Source organism: Echinops telfairi, unplaced genomic scaffold, assembly GCF_000313985.2.
Source record: "Echinops telfairi isolate 266 unplaced genomic scaffold, ASM31398v2 ScPeMD7_443;HRSCAF=831, whole genome shotgun sequence".
In the NCBI taxonomy this organism is placed as follows: domain Eukaryota; kingdom Metazoa; phylum Chordata; class Mammalia; order Afrosoricida; family Tenrecidae; genus Echinops; species Echinops telfairi.
In genome coordinates, this window is record NW_022104341.1 from 35,762,831 (window position 1) to 35,789,979 (window position 27,149).

The window sequence follows — 27,149 nt, forward strand, 5'->3', positions numbered from 1 at the left end:
GGGAGTGTGTCACCAGGCTACTGTTGTTGCTGAAGGTGGTGTGCTGACACCACTACCTCCCTGGCTGCTCTCAGTCGTCACAGCCCGCCATGGTTTTTCTGATGGTTTACGTTGCCTGGAACCACAGCTCTGGCCATCCTTTCTCTAATCTCTGTTTGAAATACATTTAACATTCTGTTAAAACACTCTTTTCTTCCTTTGACCTAAAACCATGTACTATCTAATGGAGAGAGGAGTGTGGGTGGGGCAGCGGTTACGTGCTGGGCTGCTAACCACAAGGTCAGCAGTTTCTGAGGGAGAAGGATGGGGCTTTCTACTCTCATAAAGAGTTACTGTCGGAGAAACTCACAGGGACAGTTCTACCTTGCCCTGTGGGGTTGCTGTGAGTCCCATCGACTCAGTGGCAGTGAGCTTGGTTTGGTTTACAGCAGAGAAATGAAATGGTGGAAACCACAACAAGACACCCTTGGAAGAATGGGAGGCACCCAGCAGTTGTAGGTGCATTACACTGTTCTACAGTGATGTCACGCTGCTGGCAGGCCTTCTTGAAACCCCTGCCCTGGCTGTAATGAGGGCCGTTGGCCTAGGGGGCAATCTCTTGGACTGCCATCTAGCAGGGCAGCAGTTGGAAACGTTCTCTTTGTGGGAGAACGATGAGTCTGTCTACCCCTGTAAAGAGTTAGTGTCAGAAATCCACAGGGGACGTTCTACCCTATCTTATAGGATCCCTGTGATCCAGAATTGACTTGAAGGCAATGAATTTGTCTTGGCACTGGCTGTGGAGTAAGTTCTGAAGTTGTTTCTGCTTTTAGGAGAGACCTTTCAGGGGCCCTGACTTTGACTTTGTTTTCTGCGGAACACTTCCTCATCAGTTATCCTTGGTAGCTGTATCCGGAGCGAGTGCTAGAATGTGCATGCTGCTCGAGAGAGAATGAACATGGACTTTTCATGGCTGAGATAGTTAAAGTTTCTTGTGCCAAACTGGCTGATAAACACATGTGGGGTTAATTGAAGGGCAGAGGGATAAATGGCTCAGTGAGCTTGCCTTTCTAGTTCTCAGCTCTCTTGCTTTCTGATGGCCAGACTAGGATGCACCTGCCTTAGCCAGTTCCCTGCTTCAGCTGGCAAGGCTCACTTCCTGCAAGACATCCCTCAGGAGAAAGCACATGGACTTACCCTGATGCAGCCCTGGTTGCTGGAGCAGCAGTGTGGAGATTCCTGCCAGCGCTGAGATGCTTACACATTATCTGATTCTGCTTTCCTCCTCAGTCGGTGTCATTGTGTGTGTTTTGTGAGATGGAGGAGGACTTTGTGGACTGGTGTTGGATGTGTGGGTTAATATTGGACTTGTGCGCTTGAGCAGCACTGGGTTGGGATGTTTTCTTGATGCATACTTACCCTTTATATAAAACCCTCTCTTATACATGAGTTTCTGTGGATTTGTTTCTCTGAATGTACCCAGACTAACACAATGGCCAACCTTTGGCTTCTGGGCAAGTCCTTAAAAACTTCACAAACTTCTGCCCTGTGTTTGTATGGTCAGTTTCATGTGTGGGTTACTCATTGTGTGCACGCACTGCCGTCAAGTCGATTCTAGAGCATAGCAATCCGATATGACAGAGTAGATCTGCCCTGGGGGTTTCTGGGGCTCTAACTCTTTATGGGAGTAGAAAGTCTCATCTTTCTCCTGAGGAGTGGCTGGTAGATTTGAACTGCTAACCTAGTGGTTAAGATCCTGACTCATGACCCACTACACCACCTGGGCATCTATGTGTCAGTTTACTGTATCCACATTGTGGACCCAATTCTTAAAGCATGCCTCTTCTCCAACTTTGGTAGCAGGCTCTCTCCCTCTCTTTAGTTGGCATTTGCCTTGAAGCTCTTCCTACCCATGGAGTTGGGCAGGAAGAGGCCCCTAATTTTAATCTGTACTGTAGGTCTGCCTGCCTTTGTTCCAATGCCTGATGTTTTTCAGAAATCTTCGAAAAAGGTTTGGAGTAATGATCTTACTTTCTGTTTCTTGGGAATACTCATACTAAGAAGCACATTCACTGCCCTCAAGTCATAGCCAGACAGAGTAGCACTGCTCCTATGGGTTTCCAAGATTGTAAATCTCTACGGGATCAGAAAGCCTCACCGTTCTCCCTTGGAGCAGTTGATGGGTTCAAACTTCCAATCTTGTGGTTAGCAGCCTAACACACAACCCACTACACAACCAGTGCTCTTCTTTGGAATACAGAAGCAGTAAATTTTCCTCCTCTTCCAAGGCCTCCAGTTTCTGTACATTGTCCATTCCTTTCAAACGTTGCATGTTGTTGTTGTTAGGTGCCATTGAGTTGATTCTGACTCACAGTGACTGTGTTCGTCCTGGTAGACTAGGGAAACAAATTCACAGAGACATGTGTGTATAAGAAAGAGCTCTGGAGGGAGGGGAAAAATGAGGACCTAATGTCAGGGGTTTAAATGGAGAGAAAATGTTTTGAGAAATGATGTACAAATGCGCATTACACAATTGATGTGTGTATGGATTGTGATAAGAGTTGTATGAGCCCCTAATAAAATGTTTTAAAAAAAAAAAAAAAAAAGAAAGAGCTCTATATACAAGAGCAATTGAATATTGAGAAAATATCCCAGCCTGGTCCAGATCAAGTCCATAAGTCCAATATTAGCCCATATGCCTCATACCAATCTATAAAGTCCACTGCAGACTCACAAAACACATGCAATGATGCTGAATGCAGGAAGATAACAGGTCAGTGTGTGGGAAGTCTTGTGGATCCAGTGGCATTGTAAGCATCTCAGCGCTGGCTGGGGTCTCCACGTGGCTTCCCCAGCTCCCAGGGCTCTGGTTGTATCACGGTAGGTCCAAGTGGCTTCTCCTCAGGGATGTCTCACAGGGAGTAAGCAGACACAGAGAGTATCTCCCACCTCCAAGGAGGAATACAGGAGTTCCCAGAATCCTCAGGAAAAGGCCAGGCCCACACAGAGACCTCATTGGCTATATCTGATTGACAGGATCAACTCCACCCCTTCACTCTTAATTCTCAAATTGACACCAGATTATGTAACTACCACGGTGACCCTGTGCACAACAGGACAAAGCACTGCCTGGTCCAGCGCCACCTTCTAACTGTTCTATGCCCGAGCCCTTTGTTGCAGCCGCGGTGTGAGCTCATCTCCTTGAGAGCCTCCCTATTTCTAACTGCCCCTTAGCTGCACCTTTGCCTACAAACTGGCTAATACTTGTCTGAGCTCATCTCTTTGCTAACACTTACAAGAAGAAGCCAACACATGCCAACATTCTGGTTTTTTCCAGGGCCTTCACCTAGAGCCCCAGGCCTTATAGGCTTATGATCTGCTGCACAAGTTAGTACTGGTGGACCGGTCACCGGGCTTTTACTGTGGCGGAGGTTGGGCCGCCAGCTCCACAGACGAAGAGAACAGCTTCCCCTCCTGACTGGGAAGTCCGTGTTGCCTCGTTTCCATCTCTAATTATGGCTCAGCTACTTGAACACAGAGACCTGCCATTGAGTGGCTTGAGGAAAACAGAGCTCTGATTTTTCCCCTCCATCGGCGTCCCGAGGCCCTCTGGCTGCCCCGCCCTCCTCTAGGCCAGTGCTTCTCAAACGCTTTGTGGATAAGGACCAGGTTTCTCACTTCCAGTCTATCACAGACCTATGCTTTGGGTGTGTTCTGTGTTCGTGGAGATGATCCAGGGACTGTGCACTTGGATTTCATAGTGCGGCCTGTTTGCTCCAAACACTTCGGAGTCATTATTCCCAGTTTCTGAAGGTAACGCCTCATAGATGGGCAAACTAGTTCAAGGGTTACTCGTGCTGCCCTAGGCTGCGTGTTCAAAGGTGAAACTTGGCCATTTGCAGGAAGGGAGAGGGATATGGAGGAGTGCACACTTAAGTGTTAGTGCCTGGAAGCTGCATACTTCACGCCTTTGGCAAAACACGTGACCCTGTGGTCAGCTTAGCTGTAAGAAGTCTGGAAAAACAGGCCCTACGGTTCTATAAGGAGAGCTAAAAACCAAACTCACTGCCACAGAGTCGACGCTGACTCATATCGGCTCTAAAGGACAGGGTAGAATTGCCCCTGTGACTTTCTGAGACTGTAACTGTTTATAGGAGTAGACAGCCCTGGTTTTTCCCTCAGAGTGGCTGGTGGTTTGAACTGCAAACCTCGTAGATTGCAGCACGTGACCACTGCACCTCCAGGGTTCTTAGTTTAGGAAACGGAAGATGCGTCTGTCTGTCTGTGGAGAGGGTGGTAAAAAAGAAACCTCGCTACCTTGAGCCAATTTCAATTTATACAGGCGATCAAGCTAAATCATAATTAAAAAATAATTACACAAAAAGTCACAGGGCAATAGACTGGGGAAATGAGTGTCGCACCACAGAGACAAAGACTTCTTGCAAGTGGAGGCTGGGTCCTGCTGGTCCTTGTTCACAGCTTGAGAATATGGAACTGGTTATGTGGTGAGGTCAGTGATGGGCAGTCCAAGGGAGAGGGCAGTGAGACCTTCCTAAGGGGAAAATTCCGAAGGCAGCCAATGCCCAGGTGTGGAGCAAGTTAGAATCTAGAAGGCTGTGTGCAGATGTGAAGACAGGCAGCACTGGCGTGGACACACTGTAGTCAGGATCCAGGAGGGTGCCAGGGAAGGGAAATCAATCTCTGCAAAAACGGCTGGGAGTGGGAGAATGAAAGACCCCCTAGCCAGTGTGAGCTGGACAAAGACTGCCCAGTACCAAAGCATCCCACCGACGGACGTGCCTACCTACCCGTGCCCCAATACCAACAGGAGCAGATCCCAATGTCACCCTCTAGGTGAAACACCTGTCTTTGAAGTTGAAATTTGATGCCTTTGTTGACTCCATTGTCTTCAACCATTGAACTGAGGCAAGCGGAGGTACCAGCCTGCACCCATCCTGCCCTTTCTTGTTTGGGAGTGGAAGTGACAACCTTGTTCTTGGCTTGAAGATGCCTTGGGTTTCTGATACACAAAAGGGAGCTTAGCCTGGGACGTGAGAGGGGAGAGGGTGTGGGAGATGTCGGAGCTGATGGCGGGAGGGAAGCAGAGGCGAGTTCTCCACGTAGGAAAAGAAATCCTTTCTATCCTGGGGGAAGAGAGGACTGAGAACTGAGTGCGAGAGTTTCTACAGTTCAAAGGTGTTAGGAGAACCGGAAGCAAATACACTGAGACGGGTTGGAAAAGAACCAGGGTCACAGAGGTGACGGAACGGGAATCTCACGAAGCGAATACTGACTGTCAGGTTCCACAGTGAGACCCAAGGAAAGGAGGAATAGGAAGAGAGGATTTGGGAATTACACTTTAATCGAGTGCCTACTGAAAGCAAGATTCTGGGTTAGGCTTCAAGGAACAAGGAGACTGAAGGACATCGATCAGCTCCCAACAAGCTTAGAAGGGGGTGTGCGGCAGATGTCTAAGACCGCTTCTTGGATACCATAGGAGAGCGACTATTTCTCTGCCAGATTATCTGAAAGAGCAGCCTGTACTTTCTTCCTCCTTCCATGTCACTCGAATGTTATTCAGGTCAGTGTGACCCGACGTCCATCTCTTCCACTTTGATGAACCTAACCAACAAACTAAGGCAATACACAAACCAAATATTGATTGCACAGTTACACTGTGGTACGGTATCAGGCACGAGGTCTACAAGCACAAGGAAGACCCTGTCCCAATCCTTAAACCCTGTCCGATGAGTCAGCAGAGAATCCTAACATGGTGGATACAGTTTTGGGTTGTGTTTTTAATTCCCCTCCTAATGGCTAGAAGAGGGTTTGAATCTAGTAAAGTCAAGCTACCTTAGCCTCCCAAACCCACACTCACTGCCATCAAGTCAGTTCTTAGTGCCCCTATGTAAATCTTACGGGATCAGGCAGCCCCATCTTTCTCCCATGGAGTGATTTGTGGGTTTGACCTTGTGGTTAGTGGTCCAATACTTACCCCCACAGAACCAGTGGGGTCCTAATAATTACCTTGGGAGAATTAATGTGAGTTTATGGAAGTTCCAGGTGTATTAACCCCAAGATTTCAAAGCCAAGGGCTGCTACCAGTTTTCCCTAACATGTTTGTATTCAGGTTGGAAGGAGCAGATGGAAGGTAAAGGATGCTGGAATAAGATGAGACTGTTGGTGGTGCACAGTTCAGGAGTGGTGCAAAGGGTTAATGTGCTCAGCTGCTAACAGAAAGCATGGAGGTTCAAGTTGACTTAGAGGCTCCTTGGAAGAAGGACATTGCCATTCTACTTCCGGGGTGGGGGGGTGGGGAGGGGGAGGAACAGCCACTGTAACCTTGGACAAAAACCAGCCACTGTAACCCTGTGGGGCACTGTCCACTGTAACACACATGGGTGCGCCAGGAGTGGGTGTCGACTTGGTAGCTGCTGGTTTTGCTGACGCAGCAAAGGCGAGCATGGTCCCGAGCAACTTTCTCAGTATGTTGAGCCCCAGTCTTCCTTGTCTACTCATAGCAACACTTGTCCTAGCAGCTCTTGCCTGATGTTTTCCAAGAAACACTGGGTGTACTCCTGTGGAGGGTGCATCAGAATGCTGCCCTTCCGGCTACATTTGTGTTGATTTTGCCTCTAGTAATGGCCCAGGACACCACTCTCCAACTGAGGAAATGGTGTGTGGGCCACGTCTGACTTCTTTCCGCTACACCTGGGGAAGGAGAATCAACCTCTCATCTTCCTAAAGAGGCAGAGGTCAGATAGCCCATCCTTCTTTTTTTTTTTTTCAATTCTGACACCCACCACCCCTCCCATGACGCTCTACTTCTCGGCAGGTTCAATAATCCGTTGCAGTGGATAGATACACAGACCTCGCAGACAATGTTGGCACTTACAAGTTGATTTATTTTATTTATTTATTTATTGCAATGTGTGGAGGTGACTGACAGCGATGGCTCGAGTAGCCACCCTGCTAATTTACCTCCAATGATTCCTCTGGCACATCAGAATTTACGGGGTTTATTAAGGAAGTTAGCAGGCTGTAAGTTGGGATAAAAAGCACTAAGTATACTGTTCTTTCTTTTCTCCACGGAGCGTCTGCTCAGCCGTGCTAACAGGCATGTCGCCCTGTGGTCCTCAGCCTCTCAGCTGCATGGGCCCGTGGCTTTTGTCCTACTTGGGCAAGTGTTTCAAAGCCCTTATTTGCTGATAAATGCTCAAAGGGCACCCCACTCTGCAAGCCAGCCTCCTGCCCAGAGGCACTCAGCTTTATTTGCTCTGTGGGCTGGGGACACCCGCCGCTCAGCTTCATGGTCCTGGTGTTGTGCTTCCGTTTGGTCTCCTGGTGTCAGCACAGCTCCTCTGTTGTGTCTCACAGTCTTGGTACTGCCGCCTCTGGTGCTGCCTCCCCCACTCCAGGCAGGACATGTGCTCTACCAGGGGCTCTTCTTCCTTGATTCCCATTCCTGCTTTTGCGATGGCTTTCTTTGATCAAAGGAATGGCCAGACTGACCACTCCCCTCCCTGGAGACCTGCATTTTATTTGCATATGTGCATGAAGTCCCTGGGTGGGTGGTACAAAGTCTATGAATAGAAGAGGCAGACCAACAATTCCATTTCAACACCCTGTGGTTCTACTAGCCATTGTCTCTTTTATACATGAAGAATTAACTCCTCTCCCTGTTTGACTTACATCTACAATTAGTTTTCACAACTATAATAACCTTGTTAATAATTACTCATGAATGAGTCATATAACCCTTTTAATATCTCCCCCATCCTCTTTTTCCCTAGACCCATTAGGAAAAGAGGAAACTCTTCAGTGGGGATCCCCGCTGTCTCACTTATTTGTGACTAAACATACCCAAGAAAGCTTGTAAACCAACCACTCCATGCCTTTATTACCCTCCCCTCATTTTAGACACCCAACTCTAAGTTGCCCCATTTCTAATGCCCACACTGACCGTTTCCCCTGCCCAGGTGCCAGCAGGGAAAGTTCATGCTTCCTTCCTTTTCTGGAGTCTTCATTTTCAAACCTGACTGATCTTTCGCCTCAAAATAACACGTAAGCCCACGATGCAAGAACAGCAAAACGATGGGTACACCACTCGTTGATTAATGCACTCACAGGTAGGGGCATTTACAAGGGTTTGGGGACATGTAGAGGACTCCAAGAATATCAACAGAATTGTGATATCAGCAGACTAGGATATGATTCATTTCTCATTTCTAAGATGTTTTATATTTATAACGAGGAAATCCTATATGCACTAGATCATTCTAGAAGGTTTAAGGAATTCGTAGCACGGTAAAACCTTTCAGGTAGCAGTTTTGGTTGGTTCACAGTGTGTTCTAGAAAATCTCTCTCTTAGAGTTCACACAGGTAACAGGTGAAACAGCCGAACTGGTTCCTGTCATGAACAACTTCAACAGTGAAGGAGCACTGGTGGCCTTACTTGTTGGTTACCCACTTGTCTGTTACCCCAAAGGTCAGCTGTGAGAGCCCACCAGCTGCTCCACGGGGGAGAGGTGTGGCAGTGTGCTTCTGTAGAGATTGCAATCTTGGAAACCCTCTGTCTTTTAAAATTTTTAAAAAAATAAATCATTTTATTGGGGGCTCTTACAGCTCTTATAACAATCCATACATCAATTATATCAAGCACATTTGTACTATGTTGCCATCATCATTTTCAAAACATTTTCTTTCAACTTGAGCCCTTTATATCAGCTCCTCTTTTGTCCTTCCCTCCCCCACCCTCCTGCCCTTATGACCCCTTGATAAATTACAAATTATTATTATTTTCACATTGTCCACTATCCACTGTTTCCCTTCACCCACCTTTCTGTTGTTCACCCCCTGCGGGGGGAGGGGTGTTATACAGCAATCATTGTGATCAGTTCCCCTTTCTCTTCCCTTCTCCCCCCAACCTTCCCCTATCCTCATGATATCACTACTCCCATTATTGTACCTGAGGGGTGTATCTGTCTTGGATTCCATGTGTTGAAAGCTCTTATTTGTACCAGTGTACATGCTCTAGTCTAGCCGGATTTGTAAGGTAGAGCTGTGGTCATGATAGTGGGGGTGACAGGGGCTCAGAAACATTCAAGAAGCAAAGGAATGTTATGTGTTTTGTTAGTGCTATACTGCACCCTGGCTGGCTCATTCCTTCCTTGTGACCCTTCTGTGAGGGGATGCCCAATTGTCTACAGATGGGCTTTGGGTCTCCACTCTGCCCCCCCCTTGTTCGCATCAATATGACTGCTTGTTTTGGGTCTTCTGATGCCTGATACTTGATCCTGTCAATACCTTCTGACCACACAAGCTGGTGTTCTTCTTCCATGTGGGCTTTGTTGCTTCCCTGCTAGAAGGTTGCTTGTTTAACTTCAAGCCTTTGTGACCAGAGATGCTATATCTTCTCATAGCTAGGCACCATCAGCTTTCTTCACCACATTTGCTTATGCACCCTTTCTGACTTCAGCAATTGTGTCGGGAAATGTTGATGGCAACATATGTACAAGTGTGCTTAATACAATTGAATGATGGATTCTCATAAGATTTGTAAAAGTCCCCACAATAAAATGATTATATATAAAACATAAAACCACAGAAATGTATTGTCTCACCATCGTGGAGGCTAAAAATAGGCATTCTGAGGGAGGAGCCTTCCAAGGTTTGTTCCCTCAGTTCTTCTAACCTCTGTGTTCCTTGGTTTGTGCCATCTTAACTCCATTCCCCACCTCCACATGCATCACCTCCCTTTCCCCAAGGACAGCACTTATATGAGGTTAGACCCTACCTGACTCCAGTATGAACTCATTCCAACACATAACATCTTCAAAGCCCCTATTTCCAAAGAAGTTTGGAAGGCTCTTCATGAGTACCAGGGATTAGGATTTCAAAATATATTTTGGAGGGGACACAATCCAACCTATAATGCCCTCCTCAGTCTGTAAGGCCTCGGGAGAAATGAAGGCCACGGTATGAAAGGGCTGCCTGAGAAGCGCTCGCCTAGCCAACCCAAGTCCCAACGTGTGCACCTCTTGTTGGAAGAAGCTAGAACACTGGGACGCCTGTTGATGCTGTCCCTAAGAGCATTGGGAAAATGGAGACGGGCGGGGCAGGTGGGGAGCTGGAGGGGTCGAGATGACACCCTGCACGTGGCCTTCCAATGGCGTGTGGATTCATTTACATAACCTGGCCATCTTTACACAGCTGTGAGGTTTAGTACCAGACAGGCGCTGGGTCCAGGAGAGAGCCAGGCTGTGGAGGGATATGAGCCTCCCGCTTCAATAACGAATCCTGCTTCCTGTCCAGAGCATAGAACTCCTCGTGCAGGAGTTCTTGCGCGTTAAGCAATCACAGTGCTCTTCTCTGGAGCGTCTGAAGGCTTGATGGCAACGCTGTGCCCGCATAGCCACAGGCCTTGAAAACACGGTTCTCCTCCCAGGATTCAGTTGGGCACTAGCCTGAGTGGGTCTGGACTCCAAAAGCATGCACGACTCCCATCTAGGCTGCTTACTGTGGACGGCAGCCAGGGGAGACTGCCAAGGAGGATTATTTGGAACCGAACCATGTACAGAAAGCAGAGTACTCTTAAAGAGCCTTCTCAGGGCTGGAGATGGGGGATGAAGCTGGTTAATGGAGTGAGCAGGGCAAGATGCTACCAGGAATAGTCCAGGGGACATTGCTTGGGCTAGAATTTTCTCTGTTAGGAATGTTGCAATCAAAGGAAATCTGATTGTTTTCCCCTCAGGAGCAAGCACAGTACGGTTTCTCACACAGACTTTTCACAGACACACAATGCCTTGTACAAGAAGACGATCTCTTTTAACTGCAAATGTCCACATGTTACATTTGGCATTTCAAAGTGTTCAGTGACCTTCAAACAGTGACACTGCTGAAATGTGATGACACAGCTAAGGATCCCTCACTGTGCCATAAGACATGGGAAGTTCTATATACGTGATAGTAGTTTTGTTCTAAGCATTTTGAATGACGTCTTGCATGAAGGCCAGGCTAGACTAAAAGTGTCTAGCCTGATGAATTAGATAAGATTAATTTTCTTCGTACAGCTAAAGCAAATGCAATTCAATACTTGCATTGTATTTACACAGAGATCAAAGAATTTGCTGAGCACGAAATAATCAATGTCTCTTCTTTTATTTAGTCTTGTTCTGTAGATTTTCCATTTTGCTTTCCTGGCCAACCAAATGGTACCGGACAATCTTCTGCCCTTAGTAGCATCTGCAGAAAAATACATATGCATACTCACTAACTACTATTGAGTTAATTCTGACTCATAGACACCCTATAGGGTCAAAATGCCCCTGTGAGTTTCTGAAACTGTAACTCTTTTAAAAAAAAATCATTTTATTGGGGGCTCGTACAACTCATCACAATCCATACATCATCCATCGTGTCAAGCACATCTGTACACTCTTACCCGGAGTAGAGAGTGTCATCTCTCTCCCACGCAGCGACTGGTGGTTTTGAACTGCTGATCTTTGGGTTAGCGACACAATGCTAGCAACCCACCATGCCACCAAGGCTCCTGACGTATCGTTACACGTGTTAGTAAACAGGTTCTAGGGTAGAAACTGTGCATATACTACAGACTTTTTAAAGTCCAGCCACTGTATAGGGAGAGAAAGCAGCAGTTGAAGACAGGACTCAGAAGTTTGCAGGAACTTTGTAACTAGTTTATGCTGATGCGCTTGTGCTGCAACGTCTCCTGGCTGCTTGCGTGTCACCTCCTCGGAGCAGAAGAAGGATGACTCAAAGCATTTAAGTGACTCATTTGTATTAAGTATTTTCCCAAGTGCTCTAGTCTACATCCTCTCCCCGCTCCCGCACCCCCCTCCCCCCTTAGTGTAGGTGCTCACCTAGCAGTGGAAACACTCAGGTGTATGGGGAGACCGTTTTGGGATGTGGAGAACTAGTCTAGATGCAAACAGTTTGAGCACCCGAGTTTAAGATTTATTCTTAATAAACAGAGTAATCAAATCTTGGCAAAGTTCAAAGATTAACTTTCTTCAGAGTGAATAAGTTAATAAGTCATAATCTGACTATCTCGGTTCTCTGGAGTCTCTTACCCAATCTTGTAAGGTTTTCTTATCTGCAATATTGTACCGAATCTAATCAGGTACAGTATTGTGTTACGATAGGGTGGCAGAATTTTCACTGCCGATCAGCAAGCCCCCAAAATGCAAAGGAGTTGTCACTGAGCCTATGCTGTTGGGTGTCAGAGTGTCTTAAGGGAAGAAGAGACACCCGATTCAAGTGTAATTTGTACACACTCATTTCTTAATTCTTACACAGGACAAAGACAAGACCAAGCGTCCTGATGAGGGAGTCCAGCAGGGAGCCACCATGGTGATCCAAGGATTTACCACAACTTCGAGAGGAGGGCCTTGGCACACAAAAGGAAACTGACATGGAATTATAGACCAATTCATAATAGCTGTAGGCGAGACTACAATATTGCGCCCGATTAGGCTATGTACAATATTGCAGATACGAGAACCTTACAAGATTGGCTCAGGGCCTCCAGAGAACCAAGATGGTCGGATTATGATTTATGACCCACGGGCCCCTACCTTCTCATTTTCCATCAACAAGAGCACATTCAGGCAGGTTTCTGAGGGCTACACTGCCCCTCCTGGGGCTGCTCAAGGAAACTTAATAGTTTGGTCCTACAATAACAAAGGCCACTTCTACTTGATTATAGACCCTATTCGTTTAAATTTAATCGTGAACAAATAGCTACTCCTCTGCTAATTTTACCATAGCAAAGAGTAAAGGCACTGCCTACAAAGTGCAGGAACTTTATTTATTTTGAAGTAGAGTTGATTTTTCCAGGATTTTGTAAATTCTGGATGATCAGAAAAGCTAAGCAAATAGTAGAGTTGCTATAGTACCCACCTTACCTTCCGTGGACAATTTCTCCTATTAATTAGCATGTTACGTTCATGTGGTACAATTTGCCACCATTTATGAGCCAGTAATGTTATATTCTTATGACCTAAATTCATTGTTCATTCAGATTTCCATAGTTAATTCAAGCTTTGTTTTTTTCTCCTCTTTTGTCTCCACCCCCCCCACCCGCCAACAGTTTTATTGTCATAATTCACATATCATACAATTCAATAGTTCAATCACATCAAGAAGAGTTGTGTAATCATCACGTCAATCAGCTTCAGAATGAATCTTCTCTGAATATTTCTAGTACTCATCGTTATTAGCTCCCATTTCTCTCCAACCTCCCCTGCCATACCCCCAAGGAACCATTAATCCAGCTACTGTCTCTATCGACACCTCTCCTGGATTTCATCGACAGAAACACATTTAAAAGCAAAATCTAACAAGAATATCAAAGTGAAACAGATAGAAACCTCAATATAAAGGAAAGCAGAAAACATTAAAAACTAGAACCAATCTAAATGTATCATAAGGGAGATCAAATGACAGAATGCTAAATTTTAGCCTACCTGCGTCTGTAAGGGTCCACTTTCCAGTGGCTTCTGCATGAGAGCAAGGCTGTTCATACCCGTGGTTTGTGCTGATGTTCACCAGGGGTTCAATCCATATGTATTCCCCCTTCACCTCCCCCCGCCCCCTTTTTTAAGCTGAAACGGCTTAAAAATGGGTCAAAAGGGTGAACAAATGGTAAGATGATACATTGTAACCTAACTGCACCTGCCATAATTGTATTGTCTTTTTCTGCTTCGGGTTTCCATCCAGGAACCCACATTATACTTCATCCCCATGTCCCTTTAAGTTTCTCTGTAGAAAGTCGGTACCAGTTTCTCAGATTCTTCCTTGGTTTGATGCCCTTGGCAGTGATGGAGCATTCTGTCTTCTGTAGAATATCCCCTAATTGGGATTCTCTCATGTTTTTCTCATGACTTGACTGGGGTTGTAGGTGTGTGTGGAGGAAGATGACGGCGAGACGGTATTATTTTTATCCCATGTTGAGGGTACAGGCTGTCAGCATATCACTTGGACCCAGCCCTTGGATCCAGCCCTTGCTCATCTGGCTACTCTTGCTATTCACACGAATGGCTAGAAAGGATCCTGTGAACAAACGCTGTTGCTTCTGTAGGATCAGACTCCTGCCCACTAGGGCGCCGACGACTCTTCCAGCCCACAGTGGCCTAGTTGAGTTTTCCAGAGAAAAGGGGACTGTTGGACCCCTGGGCATTGTAGGAAAAGAAAACAAACCCCACACAGATTGCCCCTGGTTCTTCCTGAGAGGACAAGGGACGTGTTACTTGAAAACCAGCTAAAAGGTGGGCAGCAAGTTGTCTTTTAAGATGCAGCTTGAAGTGAAAGCCGCTTGAGTGGTTTTAGATGTCTTCATTTTCATAATTGTTTCCACATTATGCGCTGGCTGGACCTTTGTTCAGAGAATCATGTTTGGGAGCGTCTAAATGAAAGCTTTGCTCCTGAAGTTTTCATTTGGATTCCGCATATAGACTTCCTAGGCCATCATTTTCTGAAGTCTTAAATTACTGAAGTTGGAAGTTGCGGTAATAACTCCAAAGTCCAGCATCTTTCCTTTCTGGGTCAGAACTACCCAAAGCCTCTAACCCTTTCGTGTAATAAGAAGCAGCTTGGGATTTGGCCGAAGCTAGGTTTTGCGTACTTAACCGGATCTCGAAATTGTCTGTATTGCAGCCTACTTACCATAAAAGTTTATGACATTTTCAGAAAAAAAATGCCTTTTCTACATTTCTGAGGGTTATAAGATAGAAATAACAAAACCCAAAGACTACTTAGAAGCCCACTGTGAGCCCTCCTTGTCTTTATTTGATCGTGCGAGGCCACCTTTCTGTGTGATTGGAACAGATGACTCTATTTTGGCAATTTTATAGTTGTAATGATAACTGCAGTGCTTGGGGCAGCCTGGTGGTGGTTTGGGGAGGAAATGCTGAGTTGGATTTCAGACGGGCCCTTGGGCAAGTGCCTCGGGTAGATTCGAGTCCTAGCTCTTCATTTGGCTGTGTGGCCTTAGGAACAATGGAAGGCTACTCTACCTTCCTCCTGGGCAAAATGACTGTAATCATGGTGTCACCATAATTGTTATGAGGCCGAAGTTAAATGATCCATATACAATGCCTAGTCCACTCCCTTGCTCAAATAGTATCCACTAAAATGGTAATAATAAAGTGGCAATACTAAGTGATTTACTTTAAAACACATAGTTAATGAATGGTGGGGCGCCTTCTCACCACCATACTAGTAGTGGACACTAGGAGTCCTAGTGGTGTAGTGATTCTTACATGTGGTGCTGTGATCCACAAGGTCCGCAGTTCGAAACCACCAGCCACTCTCAGGGAGAAAGATGGGGCTTTCTACCTTTGTGAAGAGTTAGTCTGGGAACCCTACGGGGCAGTTCTACTGTGCCCGACAGGGCCACTGTGTGTCCGCGCCGACTAATGGCCGTGGGTTTTGAGAGTGGTTGACATGTACGTTAGCAAAAGCATTTAGTGGGAGAAAGGACGGCGGCACAGGGGCCCCTTCCCGCACTCGACAGTTACGTAAGCTCTAGAGGTAAGCACAGTGCAAGCAAGGTCCCTGCTCTTGAGAGCACTCTAGTGGGCGATGGACAGTGCATGTATCGGTACAACAGAAGACCCTGCGTAGTGGTTGATGGGTGGCCTGAGGAAGAGGAAAGAAATGGGCTCCTTTTCATAGTCAGAAGACGTCTCTCGAGAAGGGAGGTTTCAGCTAAAATGGAAATAATAATTTGTAGTCTCACAACAACATGTTTTAAGACTGAGAGAGGTCAAAAGATGATAAATTAGTGATTTGCGATAAGCTCACTTAAAGTTTTTGGTACTTTCCAGGTAGGAAAATAATGATGTTCTGCAGTTAATCGCTACCGGGGATTGCCAACAAGCTTGGAGCCTGTGGCAGAGTGAAAAGAAACAAATGTGCTAATTCACAAAACATGCAGTTCTGTGCTTTGGGGCTCTGGAGCGATGACATTAAGATGTGTTTTTTAGGAGAACAGGAAGGTGATAGCCCGGTATTGAAAGTTGTCAGCAAGTGAAGCTTTGTGGTTGCGTGACATTTTAACCAGAACACAATCGTAGTTTCATTGTGACTGTAAAAGCCAAAAGTACACCAGCCATAGTAAAATGAACATAAACGAATTATTGAGGATTGTTCTTCAAATATTACGTTTAGACTGCTTGGAATTATCGAAGAAAGATAGAGCCCTGGTAGCACAGTGACTACGTGTTGGGCTGCTAACAGTAAGGTCAGCAGTTCAAAACCACTGGCTGCTCTTGGAGACACACAGGGCTTTCTACTCCCATCAAGAGTTACAGTCTCAGAAACTCATTGGGGCAGTTCTACCCTGTCCTGTAGGGGCCACTACGAGTCAATATTGACTTAGTGGCAGTGAGTTAGGGTTTTTGTTTGCTTGTTTATGATCCAGAGACAAAATTTGTGGACTAGTTTTAAGAGGTTTCTTTCTGTCTTTTATTTAATTTTAGAAAATAGAGAAAACTGGAAAGAATTTTTTTTAATTGAACCACAATAACACCATTCTTTTTTTTTTAAATCATTTTATTGGGGGCTCATACAACTCTTGTCACAATTCATACATACATCAATTGTGTAAAGCACATGTGCACATTCGTTGCCCTCATCATTCTCAAAACATTTGCTGTCCGCTTAAGCCCTTGGCATCAGCTCCTTATTTTACCCCCTCCCTCCCTGCTCCTCCCTCCCTGATGAACCTTTGATAATTTATGAATTATTATTTTGTCATATCTTGTACTGTCCGACGTCTCCCTTCACCCACTTTTCTGTTGTCCATTCTCCAGGGAGGAGGTTATATGTAGATCCTTGTAATCAGTTCCTCCTTTCCACCCCACCCTCCCTCCACCTTCCTGGTATCACCACTCTCAGCACTGGTCCTGAAGGGATCATCTGTCCCGGATTCCCTGGGTTCCCAGTTCCTATCTATACCAGTGTACATGCTCTGGTCTAGCAGATTTGTAAGGTAGAATTGGGGTCATGATAGTGGGGTGGGGGAGGAAGCACTTAGGAACTAGAGGATTGTTGTATGTTTCATTTTTGCTACACTGTACCCTGACTGGCTCATCTCCTCCCACATTTGAGAACCATAACTATATTTTAAGATACATTAAAAAGAAATTAGGAAAATTTAAGTTAGCATGTCCCATTGTGTCTTCGTTCCAAGGTCTTTCTGACATGTTCATTTTGACATTGTTGATGAATTAATCAAGGGTAATACACATTTTAAATCATAATTATGTTTCTCTTGGCTATTTAGAGCATATAGCCAAATAAACTACATAATTATCTTTAATTAGTGAAGGAGCACATAATGGTATCATTAAAATTTCACATGTGGTCCTTGGGTCTAATTTCTATACATTTCAGCACTATTGAAAGTGGAATTTTCTCCTTTGATATTTAAATTGAATCACCAAATTAGTGTCCTCTAATTAACTTCCATATGCTGCTGGTAGAATTAGACACAGGACTGTCTCAAGAGTAGTTTGACATTCTGTATCAGAAATTATTTAAGAAATTCACATCCGACACCCTGTCAGTGTCAACTCTAATTTTTTCCCTTCAGGCAATGATTGGACAGGTACGTAATGATTAATGCACAAGTGTGTAGCCTTGTTTATAATGCAAAGTACTGGAAACAACTTTAACATTTAGAGATCAGTTAAGATGAATGTGATGTATTCGCATAATATATTCATATAGAGAGAGTACTATGAAGCATTGTATTATCATATACATCTATATTTTTAATTTGAGACATTATATGATGTCGTGTAGATAGATTGGCCTGTTACGTGGACTTATTTACTACTAACAGTTAAATATTGGTGAGTGTGTGCCAAAGAGAATGACTTTTATTTGGCCATTATTAAAATTGAGTCCTTCCTTGTAATTGAAAGGAAATAGAACCATTTGTCTCTTGACAGTGCCCCAGTTTATCTAAGTATATGGAATGATATTTTACCTCCCATTTGCCATGGTTGGAAAACAATTACCCAATTCATTTAAAAGTATTATTACACAGTAAAATGTAAGTTAAAAATAAGACTGTAATGCAGTCTTAAAATTGAGAGCTAATCTTGATACTGGATGCAGCATTGGATGGTAGAATTTGCAAGAATCTTAAATCTTAAGAATTTCTATTAAAGCGGACACTGTCAGAGGCCCATCATTCTTACCAAAGAGCTGCTCAGCACTTAGATCTACTGGATCGCCAGAAAATCACTTGAGTCCCTTTTCTTGTGAGGGAGCCCACAGCCACTGTCCCTTGAAGACGGTGCTCTTGGTCTCTTGGTCTCGTCTCCATCTCCTTTGTGCCCTTCATGACGGTGGCCATCCCACTGTGAGAGACACCTGGTCTTCTTCAGCCAGCACAGACTCATGGGCACCTGGGTCGGAATCATCTCTTTTAAGGTCTCAGGCAGTGGTTCTCAACCTTCCTCATGCCGCAACCCTTTCATACAGTTCCTCATGTGGTGGTGACCCCCAACCATAAAATTATTTCCATTGCTACTTCATCACTGTAAGTTTGCTACTGTTATGAATCCGGTGAGCCCTGTGAAAGGGTTCTTCAACCCCTAAAGGGGTCACGACCCACAGGTTGAGAGCCACTGGTCTGAGGGCTTCTGTTCCCTATTGGCAGGATAATCCAGTTTGCAATCTGCTTGCAGACCTGTATCCCATGAGTTCACCCCTCTCTTGACAATTAGACACAACAGACATGTTGGGGTGGAGCTCTGCTCAAATTCCATGCGGGGCACCCTGTTATGCCGAAGGACTGGTAAAATCATCGGAGCCGCTCCAACACTCTCTTCCCTGTTGGGCTGGAAAGAACCCAGATGGGGAAGCTAACTCGAAGTGATTAAGTTGCAAAATCCAACAAACAGATTCACCTTGGTACAAGTTGGAAGAGGCAATGCTCAAGGCGATGTGAAGCTAAAGGTCAAGAAGAGGTATTGAGACCATTGTCACTAGCTTGCACCATACGTGCACAAAGCGAGTGTAGAAATCGCTAGTTGAAACCAAAGAAGGTAGAAGGAAGATCCAAAGTCGGATTAGAAGTACTGGAACATTGAGCTCTTGGGGAAACCATATGGCCCTGTGAACAGTAATTTACCTCACCTCATTATCTTGGCAAGAATGTTCCTAGCATTACCAACCTGCTCTTGATTAATGCACACAACCCACGCATAAGCAATGAACTGGAACCACCAGGGGAGCACAGATCGGCATACCCCTTTGTAGTTGTTCCCCGGGCAGGGTGGCTATTGTGGGGCTGCACACCTTTGAACTGCTGTTGCCCCCAAGACCATTCAGCCAGCCAGCAGCCGTTCAATACACGCCTGTCATGGGGTAGGTAGGGAAGGAGGGCCCTGGGCTAGCAGGTGTACAAGATAGACACAGATTCTCCCGCACCAAGCATGTAGCAGCCCCTGGGAAACAGAAAGGACCACTGCAAGAGAAATCCTGTGATAGGCATCCAGGCTGGCATTCTGGAACCAGGGGCAGGCATGTTGAGACCCAGAGGATTCATAAGAATTGGCCGGAAGAAGGGGCGCAACAGTGGCAATGGGCTTGGTGAGTGACGTTCCAATAGTGATCTTTGTTTCTTCTTTAAATCTCCTTCTAGGATGTCCAGTTCTTCTCCACAATGAATGAATGCCACTACGATAAGCTGATGGACTACTTTTATAATAGGACCAACACGCACACTGCCGATGACTGGACGGGGACGAATATTATGATTGTTTTGTGTTTTGGAACCTTTTTCTGCTTGTTTATTTTTTTCTCGAATTCTCTGGTCATTGCGGCAGTGATCATAAACAGAAAGTTTCATTTTCCCTTCTACTACCTGTTGGCTAACTTAGCCGCCGCAGATTTCTTTGCCGGCATTGCTTACGTATTCCTGATGTTTAACACTGGCCCCGTTTCCAAAACGTTGACTGTCAACCGCTGGTTTCTCCGCCAGGGGCTTCTGGACGCGAGTTTAACTGCCTCCCTGACCAATTTGCTGGTGATCGCCGTGGAGAGGCACATGTCAATCATGAGCATGCGGGTCCACAGCAACCTGACCAAAAAGAGGGTGACGCTGCTCATTGTCCTCATCTGGGCCATCGCCATCTTTATGGGGGCGGTCCCCACACTGGGCTGGAACTGCCTCTGCGACATCTCTACCTGCTCCTCCCTGGCTCCCATTTATAGCAGGAGCTACCTCATTTTCTGGACCGTGTCCAACCTTGTGGCGTTCTTCATCATGGTTGCGGTGTACCTGCGGATCTACATGTACGTCAAGAGGAAGACCAATGTCTTGTCTCCACATACAAGTGGGTCCATCAGCCGCCGGAGGACACCCATGAAGCTGATGAAAACGGTGATGACCGTCTTAGGTAAGAGGAGCCTGGTGAGCCGCGCCTTCCTCTTGTTAAGCTCAGAATTGTGAGCGCCTCTGAGTGTGCCAGGCCCTTCCCTGGACCAGGGACCGAACGGTGAACCAAGAAACACCCCCCCAACTGCCTCGCGTTGACGTGTGGAGGCTTCAAAGAGTTCAGAGGAAAATGCCCTCATCTTTTTATGCCCATTTTCCATGAACTTTTTGGATCCTTCCCCCTTTGTATTCTAATGGGAGAAGACAAGACAGCAAACCAAAGAAGTGAAATGTATACACTAAGATGCTGATGAGTCTTTTGGAGAGCATCGAGCTGGCCAGGGGGACCAGCAGTGCTCTGCCTCTATAGCTTGCACTGTTCACAAGGGGTGGCGGGAGCAGCTTCACCTGGAAGGTGACTTTTGAGCAGAGGCGTGGAAAGTGTGGTAAGGAGGTGAGCCAGGCAGGTGTCTGGAAAAGGATGTTCCGGTTGGGAGGTTATGTAAACACGGAAGCCCTGGTGTGTGCGTGTGTTTATGTGCTTGAAGAACAACAAAGTGGCCAGAGGGAGTCGATGGAGCCAGGGGCAAGCAGGGGGAGGTGAGGTCGGGGAGCCGATGGGGCTGGCTCAGGTTCAGGTTCAGGTCATGTGGTGTCCTATGGGAGCGATCATTCCGCCTCCGGGTCCTGAAGCTGCTAGGTGGTGTGGAGATCATCAGACACACCATATCATGGTGAGAAGGATCTCAAACTCTGGAATTCTTTTAGTTGACAAATATTTATGTGCTGCTGAAGACGTACCAGCGTTATACTGTTTGACAAACATTAGCTTGTTCAATCATTATGGCAACTCTATGAGGTAAGTACTGCTGTTATTCTCATTTAACAGATGAAGAAACTGAGCCGAGAGTTTAAGCAGCTTGAACAAGCGTCCTGACTATTAATGGTGAAACTAAGACTCACGATCTGCCTCCTGAGTCTACATGTTTGATCCCGTTACTCTGCTTTTCATCGTCTTGGACTTTCTCGGGTCTCACCCTTGTCTTGTAGTCATCTCTGCCATCTCATTCTCTGCTTAGCCGCTGTATAAGAACATGGACAAGATGAGAAAGAGGGAGAGTCCACATGAACCAATCATCTGGTTTAACTTGCTTGACAACATGTCCGCAGCAATTACCTGCCCACTTAAGACTTTCTCATTCCAATACATTACGTATGGCATGCAGCGTATGCTAGAAAAGAAGTTTATAACCTGTGTGGGGAGGACAGAGCTCTCTGAGGTCGTCATGTTTTCCAATGCCATATATAACTTCCTCTGGAGCAGGTACAGAGGGTTTAAAATAAAGGAGCCTTGTGTTGGCGAAGGCAAGCAAAAACCCCACGATGAAACTGCCAAATAGGAGAAGAGAAGTAGTGGCATGGTGATAAGGCAGCGCTGGGAAATTGGTTAGCAGCAGGGAGAGAGTTTGGTGTAAGGAACTAGGGAAGTTTCTCTCAGTGGTGAGACAGAAGGATCTGGGGAGAGATGGGAAGTTCAAGGATGGAGGAAATGAAACGAGAGTTAGGTGGCATGAGGGTTATAGACTTCTGGCCCTTCATTTCTTTGGGCAATAAGATTTGAATTTTAGCCCCAACTCTTGTCTTTTTTTACAAGGATGAGAGGGAGCAAATTAGCACAGCATTCTCTTGTTTAAATTTCCTCTTATGTCAGGGCAAAGATAGCCACTAAGGTCACACGATCTTTTCAAGCACAGGCAGTCCCTGCGCTGCTAATGAGATCCATTCCTTCATGCGTCTTGAAGTTGAATTTGCAGGTGAGTGGTGACAGGTGTGTATGGTTCTTATTTAGGCTTTGGTGCAAGAAAAGGCATGCAGGCTTTTCTGTGCTTTCAAAGCCTCACGTGGAGCAGTGGAAAGAAATTGTGATGAAGAATTTGTTGCCAATAGGAGTTGGTTGGAGGCCTGGTGGCGTAGTGGTTATGCATTTGGGGTGATAACTGTAAGGTCAGCAGTTCAAAACCACCTGCTCTGTAGGAGACAGACGGGGCTTTCTACTCCCATAACGAGTTACAGTCTCCGAAACAGAAGCAGTTAAACCCTGTCCTGTAGGTTAGCTGTGAGTCAGCATTGACTCGATGACAGTGACCTTTTTTGTTTTCTCTTGTTTTTTGAGGTGTTGGTTCCATTGTTTCAACGTGAAGGCAAGTTTACATAATATTAAAGGGCAAGAGTGAGTGTCCATCAGTCAGCCGCCCAGGGAGAGCAATATAAGTAAACTATTAAGTAATATAAGGCAGAAGTAAATTCGGCGGTCCTGTTCCATCATTAAGGGAGCTCTGGCCCCATAGTGGGATATATGTGTTGGGCAGTTTGAAACTGGGTGAGTTTTTTGCCAGCTGTAAAGATTTACAGCCTCGGAAGCCCAAAGGAGCAGTCCCGCGCTCCGGCAGTGTTGCTGTGAGTCCACATGGACTCACCAGTGCGTGTGGCTTGGTGACATCATTGTGTCCCTGGGCGGTACAAATGGTAAAATGCACAACTGCTAACAAGAAGGTTGGCAGCTCAAACCCACCCAGAGGCACCGTGGAAGAAAGGCCTGGTGATCTGGTCCCCAAAAGGTCACAGCCTTGAAGCCCCTCTGGAAGGCATGTTTCTCTGTATACACAGGGTCACCACGAGTTGACATCAAGTCAACAGCACCAATGGTTACATTAAAAAAATTTATGACAGTAAAAAACAAAAAGTGATCATGAAACGGAAAAGAGAAAGTGTGTGTGTGTCTCTTGTGTTAACTAAGAATTCTGTGGACAGGCTATGTATTGAAGTGCAGAGCCTCCTTCTGAGAGAGCATCTACCACAGCACCTGCCGGGGAGGAAGCCCTCAGTTTCTCTATCTAATGCATATACAAATCCAATTTCCTAGGTCAAGGTTCTTAATGACAATGTCTTGGAAAAATGAATAGTACTGAGGTTTGCCATCATAGTGACTGGATCTCTGTGGAGATGCATAGCTTCGTAATATACCTACTCCTTATGTATCAACTATCTCATTGTCTGACATTTCACATTTATGACATTAGTAAAAAATTCTATCCAAATGTCTGGTGCTAATGAATGCTGATGTGCCCGGCAAGAGTCATGTTGGCCAGGATAGTCGGAGGGTATGTCAGCGTGGCTGGGCCAGGATTCTCAGCAGTTAGGTAGCTGGGCGATGATGTAGTCGCCAGTTTGTGATCTCATATGGTCACGCTGTATTTGTGCACCATGCCAAGTGTCAAATAATGACCAGGTCCTTGGGGAGTACATGTCATCTGAAAAACATTGTTGATAGGTGCCATCGAGCTGGTTTCGACCCATAGCAACTCTTTTGTACAACACAACGAGACACGACTGGGCCCCGCGTCATCCTCACACTTGTTCCTAAACTTGAGTCCATGATTGCAGCCACGGACTCAATCCATCGCTTTGAGGGTCTTCCTCTTTTTCATTGCTACCTCTCTGCTTACCAAGCATCCTTCTCCAGGAACGGGTCTCTCCTGACAGCATGTCCAAAGTACGTGAGGCGGAGTCTCACCGTCCCTGTCTCCATGGAGCGTCCTGGCTGTACTTCTTCCAAGACGGGTTTTGTTCATATTAAATGATTTCAATATCTACATGATCATATTATTGAATGAAAAGTACTCTTTGATATAAGTGAAAGGTTCCCTTAAGATTGACTCTTGAAGTTTATTACAGATATATATACATATACACACACACAAGAGATATTTATGAAGCTCATGAAAAATTTCCACTATTTTAAAATTCCATTCCACCAACTTTTTGAAGCCCCTTCATATGCATGCATGTGTTTACATATATTTTGAACAGAAAGTAAGAGCCAAGTGATTTGTGTGGGCAGGGCATCCTAAGTAGGAGCAGCAGCATCCTTCAAACTGTTGTGTGCAGCACCCTGGGACAGGTGCACACTGTAGTGGGAAATTGCTGGACTGTTCGCCTGAAAGGTGTAGTTGACTCTCTAGATGCCTCTGCTGTTCCTTTCCAGCTTTGAGAGTGTGTTGGACACAAAAGCACACAGCAGGGGATGGAGAGGAGACTTCCCTTGGGGCAGGTGGCAGTGGTGCTGGGGGTGGTAATTTTCAACCTGCCCATAATTGGAATGGCACCTGGGCACCGAGTTCCCATTTCATCAGCCCCAGGGCAGAGTGCTCACCCACTTCTCGGTTCTGATCTGGGATGTGGCTTTATACATGCAAGAAGTTGCTCATTGAATGTTCTCATCTAAGAGAGCATGCCTTTCAAAGCGCACCCAAGCCCCACATAAAAGAAAGCCCTGTATTTTGAAATACTATTTGCCCTAAGGCTTAATTGGCTCCAGCAATCAAACACAGGAGAAGGCCCCACATAGAAACCCCTCTTTTATTTGGAAGCAATACACCGAGCGAACAGTGTACATAGTAATGTTTTGTTGTTTCTCAAGAAATGTGCTGGACTTTCTTATGTTTTTGGAATGTCTCAAAATGCTACAGAAAAGAAAGACCAAAGAGATTTGTGATTCCTACTTTTGAATTTTCATGAACCCTTATGTTTCCAACTTCAGGTTACAACCCACTAGTGAGTGAGGAAATCAGTTAGGGGATAGTAACCAACACTCTTTAAAAAAGTGCCATAACATAAAATAGAAACTGTCAGCATCGCTTGTTGTGGGTACCAGTCTTGTTTTATAACCCCCCTCTCCCTCTCTTTGTTTCTCCTGGATTGTGTTATAAAACTTATTTCTTACCATGGGTTATGGTCCAGAGCATTTGAAAAGCCACGTTCTTAAGTTTCTTGTTTGGCAAATAATGACTGAACTCTTTCAAGACATTATCATCGTTAAGGGACTTTGAAGAGGTTTGTGGTCATCCACAGGAGTTAGGTGTTTTTCTTCTAACTTCTTCTTACTTCTGCTCTTGAATCCTTCTCTTAAGGAAGAAAGGAACGAGGCAAAGTGTTGGTAAGAGAGAAACAATGCCTGAAGCTTGAATGCTAGGTGATAACCAAGTATTGGGAAGAGCCTTGGTGAAGTACTAGCAACTGGACCTGCCATTTCTGTAGCACTATGCCATTTTCAGTGTTTTAATACCTCATTCCCATCTGGTCTCATAGAAATCCTGCAAGGTAAGTAGAATAGATTATTTCACCCAAGAGTTTTATTGGCATATAATTCACACATTATACAATTCAATCGCTCAAGCTCATCAAGAAGAGCTTACAATCATCACCACAATCAGTTTTAGAACATTGATGATCCTATTTGCCTGCCATTCTCCTATGTGCATCCCATACTCAGATGGTCATCAGTTATTCACAGTCCCCTGTTGCATATCCCTCAACTTCTGCACGTGCCCCAATACCTTTCCTTTTAGTCCGCCTGGCAAACCCATTTATCCTGTAAGACTCAGCTCAACAGTCTACCTTCTCTGAATCGTTCCTTTATCTATCTTGGTAAATTTGGTTACTGCCTTCATCAGGCCACCTCTTTACCTACCTTGTCCATAATCAACGCACTTCATTGTTTCCACGTTCCTATTTGCATACCTTTCATTTGAATTAGTGTGCACTCTTTCAAGTAGGGGACCGAATCATACATCTGCATCCTTAGCGCATCTATTCGGCATACATTTACTGAGACGATAATAGACTGAGTAAATGAGGAAACTCAGGTTTAAGGAAATCTAGTCACTGTTTAAAGTTATCCTAAAACTGGAACTAAAGTGAGCAGCCGGGTGCTCTCACTTTTAGCCTGGCCTGGCCAGTCACCAGCCATAGCTCTGCAAGGCCGTTCGACAGGGGCAAGGTGTCTCATTTTGTCAGTGGGGGTTGCACTCTGATCTGGGAAGCTGGGGTCTCAGGAGGTTAAGTGGTAGAGCTGTCACAAAGAAAGAAGCCTTTCCCGAGAGCCTGTGCTGAAGTCAGTGTGCTACGTGCCTTCAGGACTTTCTTCGCCTAGTCCTCGCCACAGCTCCATGTAAGCTTCTTTATGGAGAAAGGGACTGAAGCTCCAGGGGACTTAAGCACCTTTGCCCTGACTGGGAAAACTCATCAGTAGCTACATTGTCATCAGCTGTTTTACATGTGCTTTACTGTTTCATGTCATCTTCATGACAACCTTATAAACGGAGACGCTGTGATCTTTGCCAGTTTACAGACGAGGAAGTGAAAGTCCAGAGAGGTTCAGGATCTCAGCCAAGGCTAGTTGCAGACTCAAGATTTGGACCCAAGCAGATTGGCTTCCGAGCCTCACGTGCCACAGTCCCAGGAGTCTTTTGTAAGTGCTGGGGCAAGAATGACCGTGGCTCAGTTGATGAATATTATAACTGTCTCTCCTATGACTCCCACTTGTTTGGTATAAAGTCACTTGATCCCTCCACAGTCAGCTTACCCTTGATTGGTTCTGAAGATTTTTGAATCACGATCGTTTTGATTATGACAACATTTCCATGGAAACGACAGCTCTGCACGTCTCTGACTTTATACACCTTCCAGTTGATGCCGAGCACAGGAGCTCTGGAATCAAAAAGAACTAGATTCACATCCCGGCCTTGTTACTGACTTACCTGAATGCCCCGGAGCAAACTGTCCAACCTCCTTGTGACATAGTTTCTTGTCAATGGGAAGAGGACTATACCCTGTGAGGAACAATGTAGGCTTGGCACATACAAGGGTGCTTCAAGTTTGTGGGAAAATTCCCTCATCTCTTTTTTTTTTTTTT

At 45.5% G+C, this 27,149-nt stretch overlaps 1 protein-coding gene across 1 annotated transcript in view; it reads left to right on the top strand.

The window, feature by feature from the left end:
- The window catches only part of LPAR3 (lysophosphatidic acid receptor 3), a 99,489-nt gene that overhangs the window by 13,447 nt on the left and 58,893 nt on the right, over positions 1-27,149 (top strand). Inside the window, exon 2 of the mRNA XM_030886114.2 lies at positions 19,661-20,417. Within this exon, the coding sequence (XP_030741974.1) occupies positions 19,682-20,417 (736 nt within the window). The 5' untranslated portion in view covers positions 19,661-19,681. The remainder of the gene's footprint in view (positions 1-19,660; positions 20,418-27,149) is intronic.